This window comes from Hemitrygon akajei, chromosome 10 (genome assembly GCF_048418815.1).
Source record: "Hemitrygon akajei chromosome 10, sHemAka1.3, whole genome shotgun sequence".
In the NCBI taxonomy this organism is placed as follows: Eukaryota; Metazoa; Chordata; class Chondrichthyes; order Myliobatiformes; family Dasyatidae; genus Hemitrygon; species Hemitrygon akajei.
In genome coordinates, this window is record NC_133133.1 from 126,570,902 (window position 1) to 126,594,035 (window position 23,134).

At 47.4% G+C, this 23,134-nt stretch overlaps 1 protein-coding gene across 2 annotated transcripts in view; it reads right to left on the reverse strand.

Moving 5' to 3' along the window:
- LOC140734658 (protein-methionine sulfoxide oxidase mical3a-like) overlaps positions 1-23,134 on the reverse strand; it is a 285,450-nt gene that overhangs the window by 154,592 nt on the left and 107,724 nt on the right. For both annotated transcript variants that reach the window (XM_073058913.1, XM_073058912.1), the window contains exons 9-13: positions 22,584-22,699; positions 13,213-13,339; positions 10,261-10,351; positions 6,555-6,702; positions 416-609 (exon numbers count right to left, since the gene is read on the reverse strand). In XM_073058913.1, coding sequence (XP_072915014.1) covers positions 416-609; positions 6,555-6,702; positions 10,261-10,351; positions 13,213-13,339; positions 22,584-22,699 — 676 coding nt within the window. The remainder of the gene's footprint in view (positions 1-415; positions 610-6,554; positions 6,703-10,260; positions 10,352-13,212; positions 13,340-22,583; positions 22,700-23,134) is intronic.

Below are 23,134 nucleotides of genomic sequence, written 5' to 3' on the forward strand. Positions count from 1 at the left end.
CTCAGAGATGGCGTGTGTGGAACAAGCTGCCAGCGGAAGTGGAAGATAGAGGTTTAATTGTAACATTAGAGAAGTTTAGATAGGTACATGGGTGAGAGAGATATGGAAGGCTGTGGTGCAGGTGTGAGCAGATGGGACTAGGCAGAAAATCAAGCTAGCATAGATTAGATGGGCCAAAGGGCTGCTTTTGTGCTGTAACACTCCATAATGATGCCTCCTGATGCTGAGGCACTGGTCTCTGAGTCTTTCTGTCCTTCCAATCAGTGCAGCTCCCCACCGCTGGCTAACATCTCCCCAGGGACTGCACACAGGTGACACAAATGCCCACTCATCACACACCAATGGAAGACACTACCCTGGAGTCAAATGCCGCACATTTCCCCAATGCACACGTGCTAAAGTACATCTGCTCACCCCTCTGGAGTGGTGTCCTTCAGCATCTCGTAGAACTGCAGCAGATACATCACCATGCTCAGCTTGTCCGGCTCCCCCACCGATGCCATCTCCTTCCCCGTCATGATGGGAGAGATCCCAAACTCCCGCTCCGCAGTGTCAAACGCAAGCTGGTTATTGGCTTCCACGTTCTTCTCATTCAGCTGCTGAAAGTCTCTGCAGGCAAACAGGAAGGAACATTGGTTTACCTTTCTCCATGAACACCACATCCGCCAATGCAGAGATCATTATCACTCGGTGGTCATGAAATTCATGGGACTGACTATCAGAGGTTCCCTGTAGGAAGGAAGGTCAAGTGGACTCTGGAATTTCTCTTGGGAATTTAGGGAAGTGGGTGACCTCACAGAAACATTCTACGATGGGATGATGCTGTGAGATGGTGCTTCCTTTTATGGAGGATCTAGAGTTGGTGAACTTGAAATTAAAGCCGCGTTGTAGAGAGTAACATCGAAGCAGTAAGCTGCTGGGAGGGAGGGAGGAGAGAAGAGAGAGAGAGAGGGGAGAGAGAGAGGAGAGGGGAGAGAGAGGGAGAGGGGGAGGGGAGAGAGAGGGGGAGGGGAGAGGGAGAGGGGGAGGGGGAGAGGGAGAGGGGGAGGGGGGAGAGGGGAGAGAGGGGAGGGGAGAGGGTGGAGGGGGAGAGAGAGGGAGAGGGAGGGGGGAGGGGGAGAGAGAGGGGGAGGGGAGAGAGAGAGGGTGGAGGGGGGGGAGAGAGGGGGAGGGGAGAGAGAGGGGGAGAGGATGGAGGGGGAGGGAGAGGGGAGAGGGAGGGGAGAGGAGAGGGAGGGGGAGAGAGGGAGGGGAGGGGAGAGAGAGGGGGAGATGGGGGGAGAGGATGGAGGGGGGGGAGGGAGAGGGAGAGGGAGAGGGAGGGGGAGAGAGAGGGAGAGGGTGGAGAGGGGGGGGAGAGAGGGGGAGAGGGAGAGGGGAGAGGGGGAGGGGAGAGAGAGGGGGGAGGGGAGAGAGAGAGGGAGAGGGTGGAGGGGGGAGAGAGAGGGAGAGAGAGAGAGAGTCAGTCATTTTTTTGGGGGGGTGACGCTTTTGCTGAGGCAGGTGGGGGGGAGGGAGAAGGTTGCTGCTTGTGCAAGGGAGGAGGGAGGGGCAGCTCTTGGGTTCTAACATTTTCCTGTCATTCATTCTTTGGGGTTTTTCCTCTGTTTCATGGATGTCTGTGAAGAGTAAGAACCTCAGGTTGTATATTGTATACATTCTCTGCTATTAAATGGAACCATTGAGATGGTTGCCTGTTTAAGAACAATTATATTTCTCAGGGAAGTGTGACTGATGTAAATGCGAGTATGAGCATCAGGAAAGAACGGATCAGCCACATATTTACTGAAAGCAAAGCCAACTGTTGACAGGTCCACTCCGAAACATTACAATCCTAATCCCCGCCTGATATTGTGAAACACAACCATCAGACACAAAGGTGGGCAGATTCCCTTTTCCCATCAAATACTAATCAACCTGATTGACTTACAAGGCAGATAACACTTGCTGTTACTCAGAATAGCATTTTATATTCCTTTATTAAGTTAGGGTGGGTTGAGCCTTTGATTATGATAGCTGCTTTAGCTTGACAGTCACCACGTTTATTAAGTTATTTCAGTTTAAGTTGGAGCCCAAGTCCACAGGTCCTTGAAGCTGTTGCACAGTTGATAGGATGGTTAAAAAGGCACATGGCATGCTGGCCTTCACTAGTCAGGCAACTGAGTTCAAGAGCCGTGAGGTAATGTTGCAGATCTATAAATCTCTGGTTAGACTAATTGGAACATTGTTCCCAGTTCTGGTCACCTCATTATAGGAAGGATGTGGAAGCTTTAGAGAAAGTGCAGAGCAGATTTACTGGGATGCTGCTTGGATTAGAGTCCATGCCTTATGAAGAAAGGTTCAGTGAGCTAGGGCTTTTCTCTTTGGTGTGACAGAGGATGACAGGCAACTTAATAGAGGTGTACAAAGTGACGCACAGATAGAGTAACCAACCAGTGCCTTTACCCAAGGGTGGCAATGGCTAATAAAAGAGGAAATAATATTAAGGTGATTAGAGGAAAGTATCGGGGGGGGGGGGGGAAGGGAGGGATGTTAGAGGTAAGGGTTTTAATTTAAACAGAGGCAGGTGCATGCAGTGCATTGTTGAGGATGGTGGTGGAGACAGATGTACTTGGGACATTTAAGAGATGAAAGTAAAATGCAGACTTTGTGGTAGGTAGAGGTTAGATCGATCTTGAAGTAGGTTAAAAGATAAGCAAACATCGTGGGCTGAAAAATGATCTAGTGTTCCATGTTCTTAAATTGCTGCGTTGGATCTGAACCTGCACCCACGATTCCTGCATCATCAGCTTGCAAGTGATAACTGTCAGGAGGGGGGCAGCCCTGAAGGTCCCAGCACCAACTCTCATGGCTTCAGGACACTGATTAATACCTGCAATCATCCAACAACTGATATTAACACCGAGGGCATCGAACACACCGAATGGGGAGGGGACTCCAATCTCTCTCATCAGATGGAAAGGTTGGACCGTCACTTCCAGAGTGGAAAGAGCTGGCAGACTGGTGGTGGGAACCAGCAATGGGGAGTGACCTGACGCTGAGTTACACTGCCCGTTACCAGGTCAGAATGAGGAGTAGGACATTGAGGACTAATCCCAAGTTACTGTGGAGGCTCAGTTGTTGATCTCAACCAAAGCAGAGATATCTGGATGTGAGGGGACATTATGGGGATAGTGCTGAGAAATGCCAGCGGGTGGAAGATCAACAGTGAATCAGAATCAAAGAAAATAATAGAGAGGTTGTGTATGTGGGTTCATTGTCCATTCAGAAATCTAATGACTCCAGGGACCAGCTGCCTACGCCTGCATCTAGTTCTTATGTTCAGACATCGCTACGAACATGTGGTGACTGTCAAGCTAAAGCAGCTATCATAATCAAAGGCTCAACCCACCCGGACATTTTCTCTTCTCCCCTTTCCAAGAGCATGTACCACTAGGCTCAGGGACAGCTTCTACTAGCACGAAAAGATGCACTCTTGACCTCACCATCTACCTTGCACCTTACTGTCTATCTGCACTGTATTGCTCTATAAATACTTTATTCAGTACTCTGCTGTTCTTCTACCTCGGTGCAGCGTTGTCATGATCTGATCTGGATGGACAGTAGGCAAGACAGGTTTGTCACTGCATCTCAGTATATGGGCCAATAACAAAATAATTTACCGATATTGATCACAGTGTTTGCTGTCCCGTTCTTATAAAGTCCAGGCAGATTCTTCAAACTCCCAATGAGTTTTCTGGGATGGTCTGATTATAAATCTAACTGCCCTACAATGAGGGGTAGCTCCCGAGTAACCCAAATGAGCGCCAGGCTTGTTACTCTGCAACTCCCTCCCACCCGTCAGTGAGCCAGGAGTGCTGGAAAGCACTCAGTGATGTAAACTACCACACAGGACGATGGATGAGCTCTGGGTTCAACAATACCAGTTCCGTCACACCCAGCACAAACCATGGTGGCACTCTCCGAACATCCCTATATTCAATAATGATCCAGCCAGTGTTGGCTGTGTGTACTTGGCACGTGGGCTTCTTCTAGGTGTTCTGGTTTCCTTCTCCATTAATTAGTGACTATAAAATAGGCCTGACATGGGGGGATGGGGCGAATTGAGGTGGAGTTGACAGACTTGTGAGAGAGGACAGGTTACTGTGAAAGAAGTGGGCGTCTGGGCAGAACACACAAAGTGCTGGAGGCACACAGCAGGCCAGGCAGAGGAATGGACATTTGACTTTTTGGGCTGAGACCCTTCACCAGGACTGGAAAGGAAAGGGGCAGAAGCCAGAGTAAGAAGGTGAGGGGAGGGGAAGGAGTACACACTGGCAGGTGATAGGTGAGACCAGCTGAGGGGGATGGCAGATGAAGTAGGAAGCTGTAAGGTGATAAATGGAAGAGGAATAGGGCTGGGACTGATGGACAGTTCTGAGAGCCAGCATGGACTCTAAGGGCTGAATTGCTTCCCATGTTACTAGACAAAATAAGAATATGAGAATATTCTTCACACTGGGAAAAGAGTAGCCTGATTGTTTGGAATACCATCCGTCATTTGAAATCATTCATTGTTCCTACCTCTGTTGTACTGTGTCTACAATAATGGGCTGCCGTCAATGTGCAGTTTATCATATCCCTTGTCAGAGCCCCTCTACTACCAAGACGGTAAACAGAAAAAAGGATGGGGAATATGATCACCTCCCTAGGACCCTTCCAAGGTTACGCATCATCTGTCACCAGTCCATCATCATAACTGGGTCGAATTCCTGGAATCCTTTGCTTAACAGCACTGTGAGAACAACAACCCCATTTCCCAGGGGTAATTAGGGATGGAGATAAATTCTGGCCTTCCCACTGAAGCCCACATTCTATGTCTGGATTAAAAAGAGGGGTCAAAAGCTAACATGTTGACCTGCTTAATTCACACTGTTGGCAGACTGCTGATGTTAGCATCGAGTTCAGGGAGAGGCCTGCCTAACACACACAGAACTGGCAACATGAAGAGGAAACTACAACTTCAGCTCCAGTCGCGTCCCAGAATCGGAACAAAAGGGTGTATCTGAACGCTTGCTGGTGCACTGATGCTGAGGAGGCATAAATTATTTCAAAGCAGGGCTGCAGGAACCAAAGTTCAGTTAGCTTCAACTGTTTACCTGGAGGTGTTCCCCACAATCAGCATACCACCTAGCACTGAAAACTCCCTGTACCCTGATGCTACTTTTCTCATGGCAGCCTTTACTTCTTGGAGAGATTTTATTAATTTTCTGTCAGCTCATAAAATTGAGCTCTTTGCTCAGATTGCTGATAAATGTGAGGTGCTACATTTTGGTCAGAGTAATCCAAATAGGACATACATGGTAAATGGTAGGGCATTGAAGAATGCAGTAGAACAGAGTGATCTAGGAATAATGGTGCATAGTTCCCTGAAGGTGGAATCTCATGTGGATAGGGTGGTGAAGAAAGCTTTTGGTATGCTGGCCTTTATAATTCAGAGCATTGAGTATAGGAGTTGGTATGTAATGTTAAAATTGTACAAGGCATTGGTAAGGCTGAATTTCGAGTATTGTGTACAGTTCTGGTCACAGAATTATAGGAAAGATGTCAACAAAATAGAGAGAGTACAGAAAAGATTTACTAGAATGTTACCTGGGTTTCAGCACCTAAGTTACAGGGAAAGATTGAACAAATTAGGTCTTTATTCTTTGGAGTGTAGAAGGTTGAGGGGGGACTTGATAGAGGTATTTAAAATTATGAGGGGGATAGCTAGAGTTGACGTGGATAGGCTTTTTCCATTGAGAGTAGGGGAGATTCAAACAAGAAGACATGAGTTGAGACTTAGGGGGCAGAAGTTTAAGGGTAACATGAGGGGGAATTTCTTTACTCGGAGAGTGGTAGCTGTGTGGAACGAGCTTCCAGTAGAAGTGGTAGAGGCAGGTTCGGTATTGTCATTTGAAGTAAAATTGGATAGGTATATGGACAGGAAAGGAATGGAGGGTTATGGGCTGAGTTGCAGGTCGGTGGGACTAAGTGAGAGAAAGGGCTGAGATGGCCTGTTTCCGTGCTGTAATTGTTATATGGTTAGACCAGTAAATTACGGATAATCACTGTGATCAATGGCAAACCCACCACTTCCGGGGACACGTGCTGAAATAGGAAGCAAATGATACAAAACAAGAACAGCCCAGTACAAAACCTTTAGCTCATCACATAGGTGACACTGTCCAATCCTGGGGAAGTGACGGCTCTGAAATCACACACCCATCTCCCACATTCAATCAATAGGGCAACAGGGACCTCTGTCAGCAGCTGGTACAAGTCCTGAACACTGGTAGGCATCTGGCTCTGTTGGTGAAGGGCAGCTTTTCTTCGGGTGCGTAGGGTGGGGGGGGGGAGGAGGAGACCCGTGTAACGGTTGCATTCTGTAATCTTGTTAATACGTAATCTGTTGGTGAAGGCCAGTTTAGCAGAGTGTGTGTGTGTGTGTGTGTGTGTGCGTGCGTGTGTGTGCGCGCGCGCGTATGCGCGCACGACTAACGGTTTCAGCTCTCAAGTGAACCCCGCAGACTCACATCAGGTCAGGCCGGTAGCGATGGAGGATGGCACAGAGCGCCAGCCCGCTCTTCCACGACGTCGTCAGGTCAACCACATTGACGTTCCTGTAGCCCTGCGTCTGCTTCTGGCACCAGGCCAGCAACTTGTTGGATCGGGCCAGAGAGTCTGCAAACCCAAAGATCACGTCACTAGTGCATGGTGAAGGGGGGTAGTGAAGGGGCGGCACGAGAATCGGGGCAGGCAGGATGGGTCACAGAGAAGGGACCAGCCACGGGGGGTCGGTACCGGACTGGGTGCATCCCGTCTAGATTATGGCTGGAAATGGGTTGAAGGGTCAGTGATTGTGTGTCAGCAGGTGACTCGATCACAGGAAAGGGTGCAGGGTTAGCAATGGTGTCAGAAGCTACAGGAAACCATTTGGTCCATCACCTCCCTGCTGACTGCAGATACTGGCAATCTGGAGCCACACACTCAGAATGCTGAAGGAATTCAGCAGGTTAACAAAGAGTACAATAAACAGTTGATATTTAGGGCTGAGATCCTTCAAAGGGTCTCAGCCTGAAACGATGACTGTTCATTCCCCTCCCTAGATGCTGCCTGACTGACTGAGTTGCTCCACCATTTTGTGTGCCTTGCTCATCCCACTAATCCACTGCCTTGTACATAAAGATTCTCCATCAGGATAGTTCTGTTTAAATGAGAGAGGTGTTGCTGGCCCAGCCAGGGTTCACATGCTGACCTCCACATCCCCACTCCCCTCAGACTGCAAAGACTTCACCTCCCCAATAATCCTCCTCCTGACTCACAACATAAATACCTAAACCCCTGGCTCACTCACTGACAATGCGTAACCAACCATTGCTGAGGTGCCCAATGAAGCACTGGAGGCTACCTCTGTAAATATATTTAAAACAAGGTTGGATAGATTTTTGCATAGTAGGGGAATTAAGGATTATGGGGAAAAGGCCGTTAAGTGGAGATGAGTCCCTGGTCAGATCAGCCATGATCTTATTGAATGGCAGAGCAGGCTCGATGGGCTGGATGGCCTACTCCTGATCCTATTTCTTACATTCTTATGTAAAACCCCTCACAGCTTTCTCCATTCAACTGTTGTGCTAATTCCAATAACCTGGGTCAACTCTCCCTTCAGATGCCAATCCCATTCTGGAGAAAAAACAGACAACTTGTCAGATTCTGTTCCCACTGCACTGGTAACATTGCAGGAAGTGTCTCCCCTCCTCTTCCTAGCGACATTAACTGCTCCTGTCGGGAGCTGCCGAGACGAGCATTCTGTGCTCGAGCTGTGTTCAGGCAACAACATTGCTTTTGCATCCCTTGCCTCAGTGAGTAAGGAGAAACATGCCCTCTGCCTTTTTAAGACCAGTGCTGCTACCTTTCAGGATCAGAAGACACATCATAGATCCCTCTACATTCATCCTTTACATCGACCCCCCCCCCCCCCCCAAGTAATGCCAATATGAGTAGGGAACAGATTCCTACACTGCAGGAAGGAATATTTGAATTGGATGAGCTTTGTAGAAAAATGTCAAGTGGAACTCAGTCCAGAGAAATGGCAGCTCTCCACTCTGGCAACACCAACAGAGTCTTCCTGTGGCTGTAAGACATTAGAGTGGAATTCAACTATTTCAGCCCATCAAGTCTGCTCCACCACGGCTGATTCATTTTCCCTCTCATCTCTATTCTTCTATCTTCTCCTCACAGCTTTGACGTTCTTGCTGATCAAGAACCTATCAACCTCCGTTTTAAATATAACCCAATACATGGCACAGTGATCACGGCCGGCACTGTGCACTTTGACTTACACAGTTCCACAGGCACCTCGCTGCTCCTGACCTTTTTCAACCTCCTCACCCACCCTGGGGATCAATGGACAGGTCTGTACTCACTGCAGCCTCACTGTCAAACACACAGCCAACTTCTGAAGGCACAAGAGATTCTGCAGATGCTGGAAATCGTGGGCTGTGCACACAAAATGCTGAAGAACTCAGCTGGTCAAGCAGCATCTATGGAGGGGAGTAGACAGTGAATGTTTTTGGCCAAGTCCCTTCTTCGGGGCTGGAAAGGAAGCTGGAAGAAGCCAGAATAAGAAGGTGGAGGCCGGGGAAGTATAAGCTGCAGCTGATATGTGAAACTAGGTGAATGAGGGAGGGGGTAGGTGGATGGGAGAGGGGTTTGGTGAAGTAAGAAGCTAGGAGATGATATTTGGAAGAGGTAATGGGCAGAAAGAGGAGGAATCCGATAGGAGAGTGGACCATGAGAGAAAGGAGGAGGTACACCAGCGGGAGGTGATAGTTAAGGGAGTAGGAGAGAAGGGGAGGGAGGGTAACCAGAATGGGGAATGGAAAAAGAGAAGGGGAAGGGGGAAGAGATTAATGCAAGTTTGAGAAATCAACATTCATGCCATCAGGTTGAAAGCTATTCACAGACGTAATCAGTACACAGGAGTGTGTACACTGCACACTAACTGTCAAACACACTGCCATCTTATGCAGACAGAAGAGATTCTGCAGATGCTGGAAATGGTAAGCATCACAAACAAAATGCTGGAGGAACTCAGCAGGTCAGGCAGCATCTATGATGGGGAATAAACAGTCGACATTTCAGGCCGAAACCATTCATCAGTCTGAGCTCCTCCATAATTTTGTGTGTGTTGCAGCCAACTTGGCCTCTTTTCATATTCTCCATGTTTAAATCTAGCTCACTGAAGGAGACTGGATTCTGAGTTCAGTGGAGTTCCCTGTACATTGCCAGTCCATTAAGTGCCTGCAACATCATCTTTTCACACTTGTCACTGTCTCAAACTTGCATCCAATGGCAGCAGTAACTACAGAAAAGGAGCCCATTGTGGTGATGGTCAACAGTCTGTGATCGAGTACTAATATCCTGGAGAGTCCGGAGAGCAACAGTGGTGGTGATGCCACTACTGATGTTGTTTAGTTTTTAATATCAATACAGGGCTGCACAATGGGTGAACAGTGGTGCTGCCACCCCCCATTCCCCACAGCATCAGGGACCCGGGCTCAGGCCTGATATCTGCTGCTGTCTGTGTGGAAGCTGAATGTGTGGGTGAGTGTAGAAGTCGACACGACATTAAGACAGAATCCACAGCATCTCGCGAAGCAGTGTAGGGAGGGCGTGAATACAGTCTGGGGGAATCACGGACTGGAGTCCCTATAAAGTTTCTAGGATGAGCGCAGATGGGCACTGTGGTCAACGTGGATGTAGAGGGCTGAAAGGTCTGTTTCTGTGCTGTGTGACTGTAAGGGCAGGGAGAGTTGACACAGTGGGCAGTCTGTGTGTTAGAAGCACGGGGCAGGACTGAATGAGTTGGTGGAGAAGCGGGGTGGGGGGGGGGGGGGTGTTGTCAGAACCAGTGCATTACTGGGGCCCTGCCTGGAGGAAGTTACTGAGGTTGGACGATTGAAGGGTGCAGGGTGCCCATGTTCTGAGCCGGACCTGTGGGAGTACAGGTCCAACAGCTCAACAACAGGGTGAGAATCCTTTAAAGCAGGGGTTCCCAACCTGGGGTCCATGACGTGAGAAAGGTTAGGAACTCCTGCTTTAAAGCAAGGTTACAGTCAGCTGGACTGTCATGTGTTTGTGGACAATGAAACACCAAAACTGCCTCGTGAATGGTAACCGATGGTGATGGGCTCAGCGTCCATTTCTTGTGGGTTCTTACGCCCCACTTGTTTCACTCACCACTCTGCTTCATCCGTGGCGACCTTGAACCTGCCGCAGGTTCAACTGTGGGAATGACCTTCTGATCGCCTGTGATGTACAAATGCCGGACCTGCCAACACAAAAGGGACCCATCAGTCCTGCCGTGAGTGGGAACAAAGGCGATAATGACACAGAACATATAACAGTACTGCACAGGAACAGGCCCTTTGGCCCATGGTGTTGAGCTGAACCAATTGAATTAGTAATCAAATGACCAACTAAACTAATCCCCTCTGCCTACACAATATCCAGATCCTTCCATTTGCCGCACAATCAAGTGCGTGTCTAAACGTCTCTTAAAATCTCTTAAAGTCTAGCGATTTACTAAACAATCTACTAAAAAATTAAAAACCAAAATTGTGAGGCTGAGAAGGTATTCATCCCCTTTGTATTACCCTGCTAACTTGACTCAGGTGCAATACTGTATATTACCTTACCATCTCACCCAATTTGTTGATGCAGAAAATTGGAGGATCACCTGTTTTCAATGCATTCATCAGAATAAATACCCCCTCTCTCTGTAAGGTGCAACAATATGGTAGATTGTCAACAGACCAGACCAAAATGAATACTAAAGGATATTCAAGTCAAGTCAGGGAAATGATAAGAGAAGCACAGATCTGGGGAAGGGTATAAAACCATCTCAAAGGCACTGAACATACCACAGAGCTCAGTGTAGTCCATCGTGAAAAGTGGAAAAAATATGAAACTACAGCTACACTGCCTAGGTCAGGCTGTCCCTCCAAACTTAATCATCGGAGAAGAATGCCACATGTAAGAGAGGTTACTGTGACGCCAAGCCACTCTGACTGAGCAACAGAAGTCAGTGGCTGCAACGAGGGATGAAGTTCATGACTCCACAACCGCTAAAGCCTTGCACAATAGGAGTATTTAAGGAACAGGGCCAAAGAAGAAGCCCAGGCTCAAAAAACCCCATCCTTTCCCATAAAGACTTTGCAAAACGTCACTTAGCAGATACCATAAAGATGTGAATGAAGGTCCTGTGGTCAGATGAGACTAAAAGTGGAACTTTTTGGCTGCAACACAAAGCAGTGCATTTGGCATAAATCTAATACTGACCATCAGCCAGGTAACACCATCCCTACTGTAAAGTATGGTGGAGGTAGCATCATAATGTGAGATGCTTTTCAGCAGCAGAAACCGGAAATCTGGTCAGGATTGATGGGAAGACGAATGCTGCTAAATACAGAGAGATCCTGGATAAAACCTGCTAGCCTCTGCCAGAAAGCTTAAACTGGGGAGGAAATTATTCTTTCAGCAGGACAATGGCCCACAGCACATTGCTAGAGGGAATATGGAGTGCCTTCAAATGAAGAAAATTGATGTCCTTGAGTGGCCCAGTCAGAGTCCAGACCTTAACCTGATCAAACATCTCTGGCAAGACCTCAAGATTGCTGTCCACCGCCACTCCTCAACTAACTTGGCACAACTTGTGCAATTTTGCAAAGAGGAATGGGCAAATCTTGCTCCATCACATTGCGCAAAGCTAATAGAGACTTAAACAAGATTACTGGTTGTAATAGCTGTGAGAGGTGGTTCAACTAGGTGCTGAACAAAAGAGGATGAATACTTGCATACTACTGACATTTCAGTTTTGAATCTTTAGTTTTTCATGTTTTTCAATTTTCTGTTTTTGGGCTCTACTGTGAAAAAAAGGAATATGCAATTCACAAATAAAAATTCTCAGTTCTATTGATCAAAATCCCTTTTGTAATCCTCAATCATGTAAACAGAGGGTTGAGGGCCAAATACTTTTCCAAGGCACTATAAATCAGCCACGATCAAATGATGGAGCAGCCTCGAAGGGCCAAGTGGATTACTTTTACTTCAATTTCTTATGGTCAAAATGATCCCCACACCAACAAACACAAAGACAGAGCTGGCAACGGAAAAGAGAGGGCCAGTTCTGGACAGGTGGGATATAGGGAAGGAGTGTCGGCTAATGGTCTTAATGGTCCTAGTAGGAAGGTTATGGTCTTCCCAGGAGAAAGCACTGCATAAAACAGCTAGTTTTCATCGGCATTCCCAAAGCCAAGGATATGGAAATGGGATGGAGACAGGAGCAGGTGGCTCGAGAGCATGACTTCCCCTCATATTTTCCTCTAATCACCTAAAAATCATGCCCTTGGGTATTAGCCATTGCTATCCTGGGAAAAAGTTACTGGCTGTCCACTCTATCTATGCCTCTCATCATCCTGCACACCCTGTCACTGTGGGATGTCTGCTGCTTCTGCAGACGTGTCGTCCTTGACTGTGGTCTCCAGGCTGGCACCTTGATGCACCAGGCTCACTGCTCACTGTATGCAAATTATTGGGAAAGAGGAACCTCAGGGTTACAGAATGGTTGAGGGTGGGTAGTTGGGCATTCCAGCTGCTGCTGATGATCCACAGTGCCTTACGGAGCTACCGCAATGGCCCGGGATTCATTCCCTGTAGCACGATGGCATCACCGTCGACAGAACGCAGGCTGGTTTCACATTGTGGAGCTGGACCTTCATTCCAACAAGGTAGTTGCAGTGGTCAATCTAACCAATACTGCTAATGACAAACAGATCTACATCCAGAGTGGTGAATGCCAGAAGCAGGCTCATCACTAGTGACTGGTTACATCTGGGCTGGGGGGGGGGTTCTTGGTTAGGAGCTGAATCTACAGTTGGGCAATAGCACTGAGGGTGGGGTTAGGGTTTAACACTTGAGCAGAGATTATGTTGCTGAACTGGAGTTGTCAGAAGTTTGTAGAGCTGTACTGGATTGGCTTTCTGCCCAAGATGAGGATGGTGTTGTTGGTACAATTCTGTTCTGAGAAGGCCAAGTTCCCTGTTAGGCAACAAACCAAAGGTGCAGTTCATGTTCCCATGCAGCGGGAGAGGACAGTGTTGGTGTGTTTAATGCTAGTGTTTAGTTACTAACCTGATTTGGATCCAGAACATGGATATTGACTTTGGGGTATCGGGTGACGGGATCGATGCTGAACAGATTGAAGTCCTTGCTGATATTCTGTGGCGTAGTCTGAGGCAGTAATCTGTAAATGCTCTCCCTGGAAACAAGTTATTCACATTAAACATGGGCTGCACACACCTATTAACTGAAGAGAAAGTCAACTTGTACAGGAGAGTGCCCTAGAATCTCACTAACACATCAGTCACTGCTTGTGGGAGAATACATCAAGCACCAATGAAAGGATCTCTTCAGGGAGGCTCACTCCGGCTATAGAGGACCAAGAATATGACAAATGGCTCAAATAGCTTAGAATACAAGAATGAGGAGCACAGTAAGCCAATTCCTGCTCTGCCATTCAACAAGATCATGGCTGATCTATCCAAACTCAGCTTCACGTACCTTTAATTCTCCTGCTATGCAAAAAATCTTTCTAACTGCTTCTTAAATATAGTTAATGAGTTAGCATCTACTGCTTCGCTGGGCAGAGAATTCACTACTCTCTGGGAAAAGCAGCTCCTCATCTCAGTCCTAAATCTATTTCCTTGTGGTTATGTTCCCTTGTGCTCGTCTCACCTACCAGAGGAAACAACCTTCCTGCTTCGATCTCATTAGCCCCTTTCATAATTCTATATATTTCTACAAGATCCCCTCTCAGTCTTCTGAATTCTAGCGCGCAGTGCAGACAGGAGCCAATCTGCCCCTCCACGCCCCCCACCCCCGTGTTCTCTCAATGCAGTGCGGATGAGTCCCATTTCTCTGAACACAGCAGGTCTGAGATGAGGGATTGCTTTCTCCCAGACAGCTGCCTGGCCATCACATTACCAGCTCCCTACTCAGTGACACCTCCCCCTCCCAGTGTGACCGGGAACGCAAAAATCAAAGTGAAGGGATTTGGCGGTGCCCTGGAAGGTGGGGAATCCTCTGGTACAGGTGAAACTTGGTGCTGACCGATCCTGCTTCAGGCAGTGAACAAACTACGATCTACAGCTGCAGCTGCCAAGCAACTCAATGACTGAACAGGACAGGTACAGGGGGAACTTTCCCTCTGCCTCAGAAATGCAGTTTCACAACATAATGGGAAGTGGGACTCGTTGTCTAGACACAAGCGTTTCTCCAGCAGGAAGGGCATCACTTACAAAAGGAGGGCTAATATCACACACCAAATGCTGCAGAATATCAGCAGGGGAATAAATAGTCAACACTTTGGGCTGGAACCCTTCACTCTGATCGGGATCATCTGGGTGAAAGGTCCTGATTTTCATCAGGATGAAGGATCTCAGCCCAAAGTGTTTATTCCCTTCCACAGATGCTGCCGACCTGCGGAGTTCCTAAAGCATTTGGTGTGTGTTGCTTAAGGTTTCCAGCATCTGCAGAATCTCTTGTCTTTACAGCAAATATCAGTTGCTGCAAAATTGCCCCAGTGTTCAATTGGAGGCAGAGGCTGTGGTAATCAGAGAGGGAGAGGAAGAGGAAGAGAGAAGAGGTCTGTGACAGTGCCTTACACACCTAGAACAGGGCGCCCCACACCACGATAAAACACATTTACAAGAAGCGGTCTCAGTTTCTGTTCCATTGCCAGCCAGTGTGCTCAGGAAACTTGCAGCCACCCTGGAAACAATCCCCAGTTGTCAGAGGGAGAAAGGGATTCCCACACACTGAGGTGAAGGGGAAGTGGGCTTGACCTGTTTGAGGACTTCCTAAAAATTAGGAATGAATTCCCTGCTGAATGGGACAGGTAGAACAACTGTTCCAATGGATTAAGGAGGGTTGTCCTGGAATTCACATGTAAAGGTAACAAAGGTAACTTTTTGAAGAGGTAACAAAAGAAATTGATGAGGGTAGGGCAGTGGATGTGGTCTACATGGACTTCAGCAAAGCATTTGACAAGGTCCCTCATGAGAGACTCATCCAGAAAGTCATGAGGCATGGGATAAGTGGAACCTTGGCTGTTTGGATAAAAAATTGGCTTAAAGGAAGAAAGCAGAGGGTAGTTGTGGAAGGAAAGTATTCTGCCCAGAGGTCAGTGACTAGTGGAGTGCCGCAGGGATCTGTCCTGGGACCCCTGCTATTTGTGATTTTTATAAATGACCTAGATGTAGAGTTGGAAGGATGGGTGAGTAAGTTTGCGGATGACACGAAGATTGGAGGATTGTGGATGGAGCTGTAGGTGGTCCAAGGTTACAAGAGGATATAGACAGGCTGCAGAGTTGGGCAGAAAAATGGCAGATGGCGTTCAATCCTGGACAAGTGCATTTTGGAAGGACAAACCAGAAGACTGAGTACAGGATAAATGGTCAGTTACTTAAGAGTGTGGATGAACAAAGGGACCTTGCGGTTCAAATCCATACATCCCTCAAGGTCACTGCACAGGTTGATAGGGTAGTTAAGAAGGCCTATGGGATGCTAGGCTTCATAAACAGGGGGACTGAGTTCAAGAGTAGAGAGGTCATGTTGCAACTCTACAAATCTCTGGTGAGACCGCACTTAAGAGTATTGTGTTCAGTTCTGGTCACCTCATTATAGGAAGGACGTGGAAGCTATGGATAGGGTGCAGAGGAGATTTACCAGGATGTTGCCTGGTTTGGAGAACAAGTCATATGAAGCAAGGTTAGCAGAGCTGGGACTTTTCTCTTTGGAGCGTAGAAGAATGAGAGGGGACGATAGAGGTCTACAAGATTATGTGAGGCATAGATGGGATGGATAATCAGTACCTGTTTCCCAGGGCACCAATAGCAAACACCAGCGGGCATATGTACAAAATTAAGGGAGGGAAGTTTAGGGGAGACATCAGGGGTAAGTTTTTTTTTTTAAACACAAAGGGCTGTGAGTGCCTGGAATGACTTGCCAGGGATGGTGGTGGAGGCTAGAATATTAGGGGTATTTATGAACCTCTTCGACAGGCACACGGATGAAAGAAAAATGGAAAGTTATGGGGTAGTGTGGGTTTAGTACTTTTTTTTAAGGATTATATGGGTCGGCAAAACATGGAGGGCTGAAGGGCCTGTACTGTGCTGTAGTGTTCTATGGTTAAAACATTAGGGGAGGGCAAAGGCAATTGGGTTTAGTTTGGTGCTGAAGAATTAATGCAAGTCGATATGGGAATTGGGCCAGACTGGGGGTTGTCCAGGACGGGGCTGGAACAGGGGGTGCCCGGAAATGCGGCCGGAACTAGGCTTGTCTGGGAACTGGGTATGTCCGGGAATGTGGCTGGAATTGGGAATATTGTTGCAGTAGGTGGGGAGACTGGGAAAGATGTGTCTGTTTGCAAAGTGCCAGGAGGGAGATCAGTGGGGAGGGAATCTCTCCCTCTCCACCTACTTACTGCTTTCCGCAGGGATCGCTCCCTAGTCTATTCGTCCCTCCCTGCTGATCTCCCTCTTGGCACTTACTCTTGCAAGTGAAACAAGTGCTTCAGTTACCCCTACACCTACTCCCTCACTTCCATTCAGGGCCCCAAACAGTCCTTCCAGGTGAGGTGACACTTCACCTGTGAGTCTGCCGGGGTCATATACTGTGTTCGGTGCTGCCAGTATGGCCTCTTGTATATTGGTGAGAGACATAGATTGGGAGACCGTTTTGCCGAACATCTATGCTCTGTCCGCCAGAACAAGCGAGACCTCCCAGTGGCCACCCACTTTAATTCCACATCCCATTCTGATATGTCCATCCATGGTCTCCTCCACTGTCAAGATACGGCCACAAATAGGTTGGAGGAACAACACCTTTTATTCCGTTTGGGTATCCTCCAATCTGATGGTATGAACATTGATTTCTCTAACTTCCACCACCCCCCCCTTCACCATTTCCCATCCGCTTGTCCCTCTCTCATGTTATCTCCTTGCCCGCCCATCACCTCCCTCTGGTGCTTTTCCCCCTCCCCTTCTTCTTTCTTCCATGGCCTTCTGTCTCTTTCACCAATCATCTTCCTAGGTCTTTGCTTCATCCGTACCCTTCCAAGTTTCACCTATCACTTGGCGTTTCTCTTCCCATTCCCCCCCTCTTTCAAATCTACTCAGCTTTATTTTTTTCCTCAGTCCTGCTGAAGAGTTTCGGCACAAAACGTCGACTGCACTTTTCCCCCCACTGATGCTGCCTGGCCTGCTGAGCTCCTCCAGCATTTTGTGTTGTTGCATGAGTTTAAGACGCACACCAGGATCTTTGGTGAGTGACCTGCTGTTTGGCTACATGAGAAGAAGTTCCTGAGCACACCTCAGGTATTGGACACTAACAAGAATAACTTGAGGTGTCAATAGGTGCCTCTACTTGCTCTGAAGCGCACTGCCATTTCAGGTAGCAGAGTGGAGAGTTGGAAGTGGGAATGTTGATCATCAACCCCCTTTTAGACCAATAAGGGCAGGACGTATAGAACAATGGAGCGGCATGCAAAGAGTTGCCACTTAATGGTGCCATCTTCGAATCAGACTGGCTCAGGAAGGCACCATGGTCAGCAAGGACAAGATGGGTTGAGGGACTGTCTCTATGCTGTACAACTCTAATGCTCAAGGTGATTTACCATTAGTGAGGGAGAACCCTAATCAGAGTGAGCGGTGGGTTGTTTTATCCTAACCAACAGTAAGCTTACCACCAGTGATATCAATAAGGAAACTCCATCACATGAAAGCTGCTGGAAATGAGGAACTCCCAAAATGGTGGAGAAATGCAGCAGCTCAATGTATTGAGAGAGGTGTTATTAGGTTCCTAAATGATGAGGGCATTAAAGATGATGGAGCAAAATGCATTGAGAAGGTAAGGCAGGCATCACCACTCATCAGGAGAACACACTGAATGTTCCCTTCACTTCAAAGAGGGAGATGGGATCCAGAACGGCAAGAGGAAAGGGCAGGTAAGTGCAGCATGTTGTGAGATTGTAAGAAAGGATAGGCAGTTGATAAGGTGTAATTGCAGTCAGTGCGAGGGGTTGAAGTGTGTCTGTTTTAATGCAAGAAATTATCAGGAACAAGGGTGATGAACAAGCATGGGTCAGTACATAGAACTATGATGTTGTCATTTCAGAGACACGACTGTCACAAGGGCAGGAATGGCTACTGGATATTTCAGGGTTTCAATGTTTCAAAAGAGACAGGGAAAGAGGTAAAAGAGGTGGGGAAATGGCAGTGCTAATCAGCGATAGTATCACAGCTGCAGAAAGGGAGGACTTCTTGGAGGAGTTAACCATTGAGTCAGTCTGGGTGGAAGTCAGAAACAGGAAGGGAGCATTCACTCTATTGGGAATATTCTATAGGCCCATAATAGCAACAGAAATACTGAAGAACAGATCGGGAAGCAGATTCTGGAAAGGTGCAAAATAAAAAGGATTGTTGTCATAATAGACAACAAAATAGAGAGAGAAAAGTTGAACAAGTTAGGTCTTTATTCTTTGGAGAGTAGAAGGTTGAGGGGGGACTTGATAGAGGTATTTAAAATAATGAGAGGGATAGTTCGAGTTGACGTGGTTAGGCTTTTTCTATTGAGAGTAGGGGAGATTCAAACAAGAGGACATGTTTTGAGAGTTGGGGGCAAAAGTTTAGGGGTAACACAAGGGGGAACTTCTTTACTCAGAGTGTGGTAGCTGTGTGGAATGAGCTTCCAGTAGAATTGGTAGAGGCAGGTTTGGTATTGTCATTTAAAGTAAATTGGATAGGTATATGGACAGGAAAGGAATGGAGGGTTATGGACTGAGTGCGGGCCAGTGGGACTAGGTGAGTGTAAGCGTTGGCACTGACTAGAAGGGCCGAGATGGCCTGTTTCCGTGCTGTAATTGTTATATGGTTATATGGTCATGGAGGTCTTGAACTTTCCTAATATTGATTGGCACCTCCTCAGTGAAAACGTTTAGATGGGGCAGAATTTATTAGGTGTGCCCAGGAAGGATTCCTGGCACAATTTGTTGACAGGCTGACTAGAGAGAAGGCCATACTAGATCTGGTGCTGGGCAATGAACCTGGTCAGGGTTCAGATCTCGTGGTGGGTGATCATTTTGGAGACACTGACCACAATTCCCTGACCTGTTACCGTGGACAGGGATAGCAGCAGACAGCACGGGAAAGTATTTAGTTGGGGAGGGGGAAATTGTGATGTTATTAAGCAGGAACTTGGGAGCATAAATTGGGAATGGATGGACTCAGGGAAATGCACAACAGGAATATGGATGTTGTTTAAGGACAACTTGCTCTGGATGAGTTAGCCCCATTGAGGCAGGAAAAGGGTGCTATGGTGAAGCAACCACGATTGAAAAAAGATGTGGAACATCTGGCCGAGGAAGAAAGAAGCTTACTTAAGGTTTAAGAAGCAAGGATCAGAAACAGTTGTAAGGTAACCAGGAAAGAACTGAAGAATGGATTTAGCAAGAAGAGGGCACAAGACGACTTTGGAATGTAGGATTAAGGAAAACCCCAAGGCGTTTTATGTGCATGTGAAGAGCAGGAGGGTGACTAGAGTGAGGGTAGGATTAATCACGGAGAATAGAGGAAACATGGGCCTGGAGTTAGAGGAGGTAGGGGAGGTCCTTAATGATTACTTTGCTTCAGTAATCACCAGTGAAAGCGACCTTGATGTTTGTGAGGACAGCGTAAAACAGACTGATATTCTAGAACATGCCACGTTAAGAAAGATGATGTACTGGAACTTTAGAAAAGCATTAGGATAGATAAGTCCATGGGGCTGGGTGGGATATAACCCAGGCTACTACAGGAAGCAAGGGAAGAAATTGATGCACCTTTCACAATGACCTTTGTGTCTTCACTGGCCACGGAGTAGTATCAGATGATTGAAGGGGAGCAAATGTTATTCCTTTGTTCAAGAAAGGGAGTAGCGGTAACTCTGGGAATTATAGACCAGTGAGTCTTACTTCAGTGGTGGACAAATTATCGTTGAAGATCCACAGAGATAGGATTTATGAGCATTTGGAGAAGCCATAGTCTGGTTAGATACAGTCAACAGGCTTTGTGAGGGGCAGGTCATACCTCACAAGCCTGACGGAATTCTTTGAGAATGTAACAAACTACATCGATGAAGGTAGAGCAGTGGATGTTGTGTATGTGGATTTTAGTAAGGTGTTAGATAAGGCTCCCCATGGTAGGTGCATTCAGAAAGTTAAGAACCATGGGATCCAGGGAAAACTTGGCTGTGTGGATTCAGAACTGGCTTGTCCATAGAAAGCAGAAGGCAGCTATAGATGGAGCCTATTCTGCCTGAAAGATGGTGACCAGTGGTGGTCCACGGGGATCTGCTCTGAGACACCCGTTCTTTGTAATTTTTATAAATGACCTGGATGAGGAAGAAGAGTGGGTTAGTAAGTTTGCAAACAACATGAAAGTTGGTAGAGTTGTGGATAGTGTAGAAGGTTGACGTAGGTTGCAATGGGACATTGATATGATGCAGAGCTGGACTGAGAAGAGGCAGACACAGTTCAATCTGGAAAAGTGTGAAGTGATTCACTCTGAAAGGTTGAACTTGAAGGCAGAATATAGGGTTAATGGTAATGTGAAGGAATAGAGGGATATTGGGGTCCACCTCCACAGATTCCTCAAAGTTGCTGTGCAAGTTGATAGGATTATTAAGAAAGCATATGGTGTGCTGGCCTTTATTAGTTTGGGGGTGGGGGATTGAGTTCAAGAGCTGCAAGATAATACTGCACCTCTATTAAATCCTGGTTAGACCACATCTGAAATATTATTTTCAGTTCTAGTCACCTCATTGGAGGAAGGATGTGGTAGATTTGGAGAGGTTTAAAGGAGATTTACTAGACTGCTCACACAAAATGCTGGTGGAATACAGCAGGCCAGGCAGCATCTACAAGGAGAAGCACTGTCGACGTTTCGGGCTGAGACCCTTTGTCAGGACTAACTGAAAGGAGATACTAAGAGATTTGAAAGTAGTGGGTGGAGGGGGGGAAATGCGAAATGATAGGAGAAGACCGGAGGGAGTGGGATGAAGCTAAGAGCAGGAAAGGTGATTTGCGAAAGTGATACAGAGCTGGAGAAGGAACAGGATCATGGGACGGGAGGCCTCGGGAGAAAGGGGGAGGGGGGGAACACCACAGGGAGATGGAGAACAGGCAGGGTGATGGGCAGAGAGAGAGAGAGCAAAAAAATCAAACAACTAAATATGTCAGGGATGGGGTAAGAAAGGGAGGAGGGGCATTAACGGAAGTTAGAGAAGTCAATGTTCATGCCATCAGGTTGGAGGCCCGAAACATCGACAGTGCTTCTCCTTATAGATGCTGCCTGGCCTGCTGTGTTCCACCAGCATTTTGTGTGTGTCGTTTGAATTTCCAGCATCTGCAGATTTCCTCGTGTTTACTAGACTGCTGCCTGAATTAGAGAGCATGTCTTATGAGAATAGATTGAGTGAGCTAAGGCTTTTTTCTTTGGAGTGGAGTACGAAAGGCAACTTGCTAGACGTGTACAAGAGGCATACAGTAGTTTGAGTGGACAGCCAGAGACTTTTTCACTGGGCAGAAATGGCTAATACTAGGAGGCACAATTTTAAGGTGATCAGAGGCAAGTATAGGGAGGGATGTTCCTGCTAGAGGTGATGGTACAGGCAGATACTATATTAGGGACAACTAAGATAGGCACAGGGTTGATAGAAAAATGGGAGGCTGTGTAGTTGGATTGATATTAGAGTAGGTTAAAAGGCTGGCACCACATCATGGGCCGAAGGGACTGCATTGTGCTGTAGTGTTCTACGGCCTAAATTCTAGATCAAAGAATCAGTGGTGAATGAAGTTGTCAACACTGGTTCAAGAAACAGATGGTTTTAGGGTAATAACTGTTCCCAAAACTGATGGTGTGGGACCTAAGGATCCTATATCTTCTTTCCAATGGCAGTAGCTGGAAAGGGGCATGGTCTGGATGGTGGGAATTCTTGATGATGGATGCTCCTTTCTTGTGGCAGAACTCAAAGGTGAGGAGGGCTTTACCCACCAATCTCTGTAACCTTTTCTATTCCTCTGCATTGGTGTATCTGTACCAGGCCATGATGCAACCAGACAAGATTCTCTCCACTGACCATCTATTGATATTTGTCAATGTTTTTGATGATACGATGAATCTGTGAAAGCTTCTAAGAAAATAGAAATGCTATCATGCCTCCTTTGTGATGACACTTACACTGTAACTTTAAACAACAGAGAAATGTTGGGTGACCCAGACCACAGGGAGGGTCCGACATGCCGATGGGTGGGAAGGGGGATGTACACATCATTAAAGTCACTTGTGATCAGATGCATATTCAGGACAGTCACCTGCCCAGTGAAACAGGAAGAAACGGAACAAAGGTCACCCCTGTCCCTAGCACCAGTCCCACACAAAGTAACGCACAAGACCAGACGCACTCACCGTTCAGCCAACACGGTCAGTGGTGGTGACCCCTGTGCAAAGGAACGCACCATCCAGGCGGCGTCAAATGCTGCCAGGAATCCACGGGCGATCCCAGTTCCCATTGGCCAGAAGGGCTGTAAGATAAAGCACAACTGTGTCAGCTGGAGAGGTGATGGGGTACGGAGTCTACCACCAGGGTATCCTAGACATCACCTCAACCCAGCCCAGGTATGACCCCGCTCCCATCCCACAAGTGACCTCTACGCAGTCCAGACGCAAGCCTGCTCCTATCCCAGATATGACCCAGCTCCCGTCCCAGACATGACCTCTACACATTCCAGAGGCAACCCTACTCCTATCCAAGATGTAACCCAGCTCTCATCCCAGATGTGACCCTGCTCCCGTTCCAGACGCAACCTCAACATGTTTCAAAGGCGACCCTGCTCCTATCCCAGGCATGACCCCACTCCTTTCCTAGATGCGACCTCAATCCAACCCAGACGCAATCTCAACCTGCCCTAGATGCAACCTCAATACACCCTATCCTCGTTATATGAGTCTTCAGACTA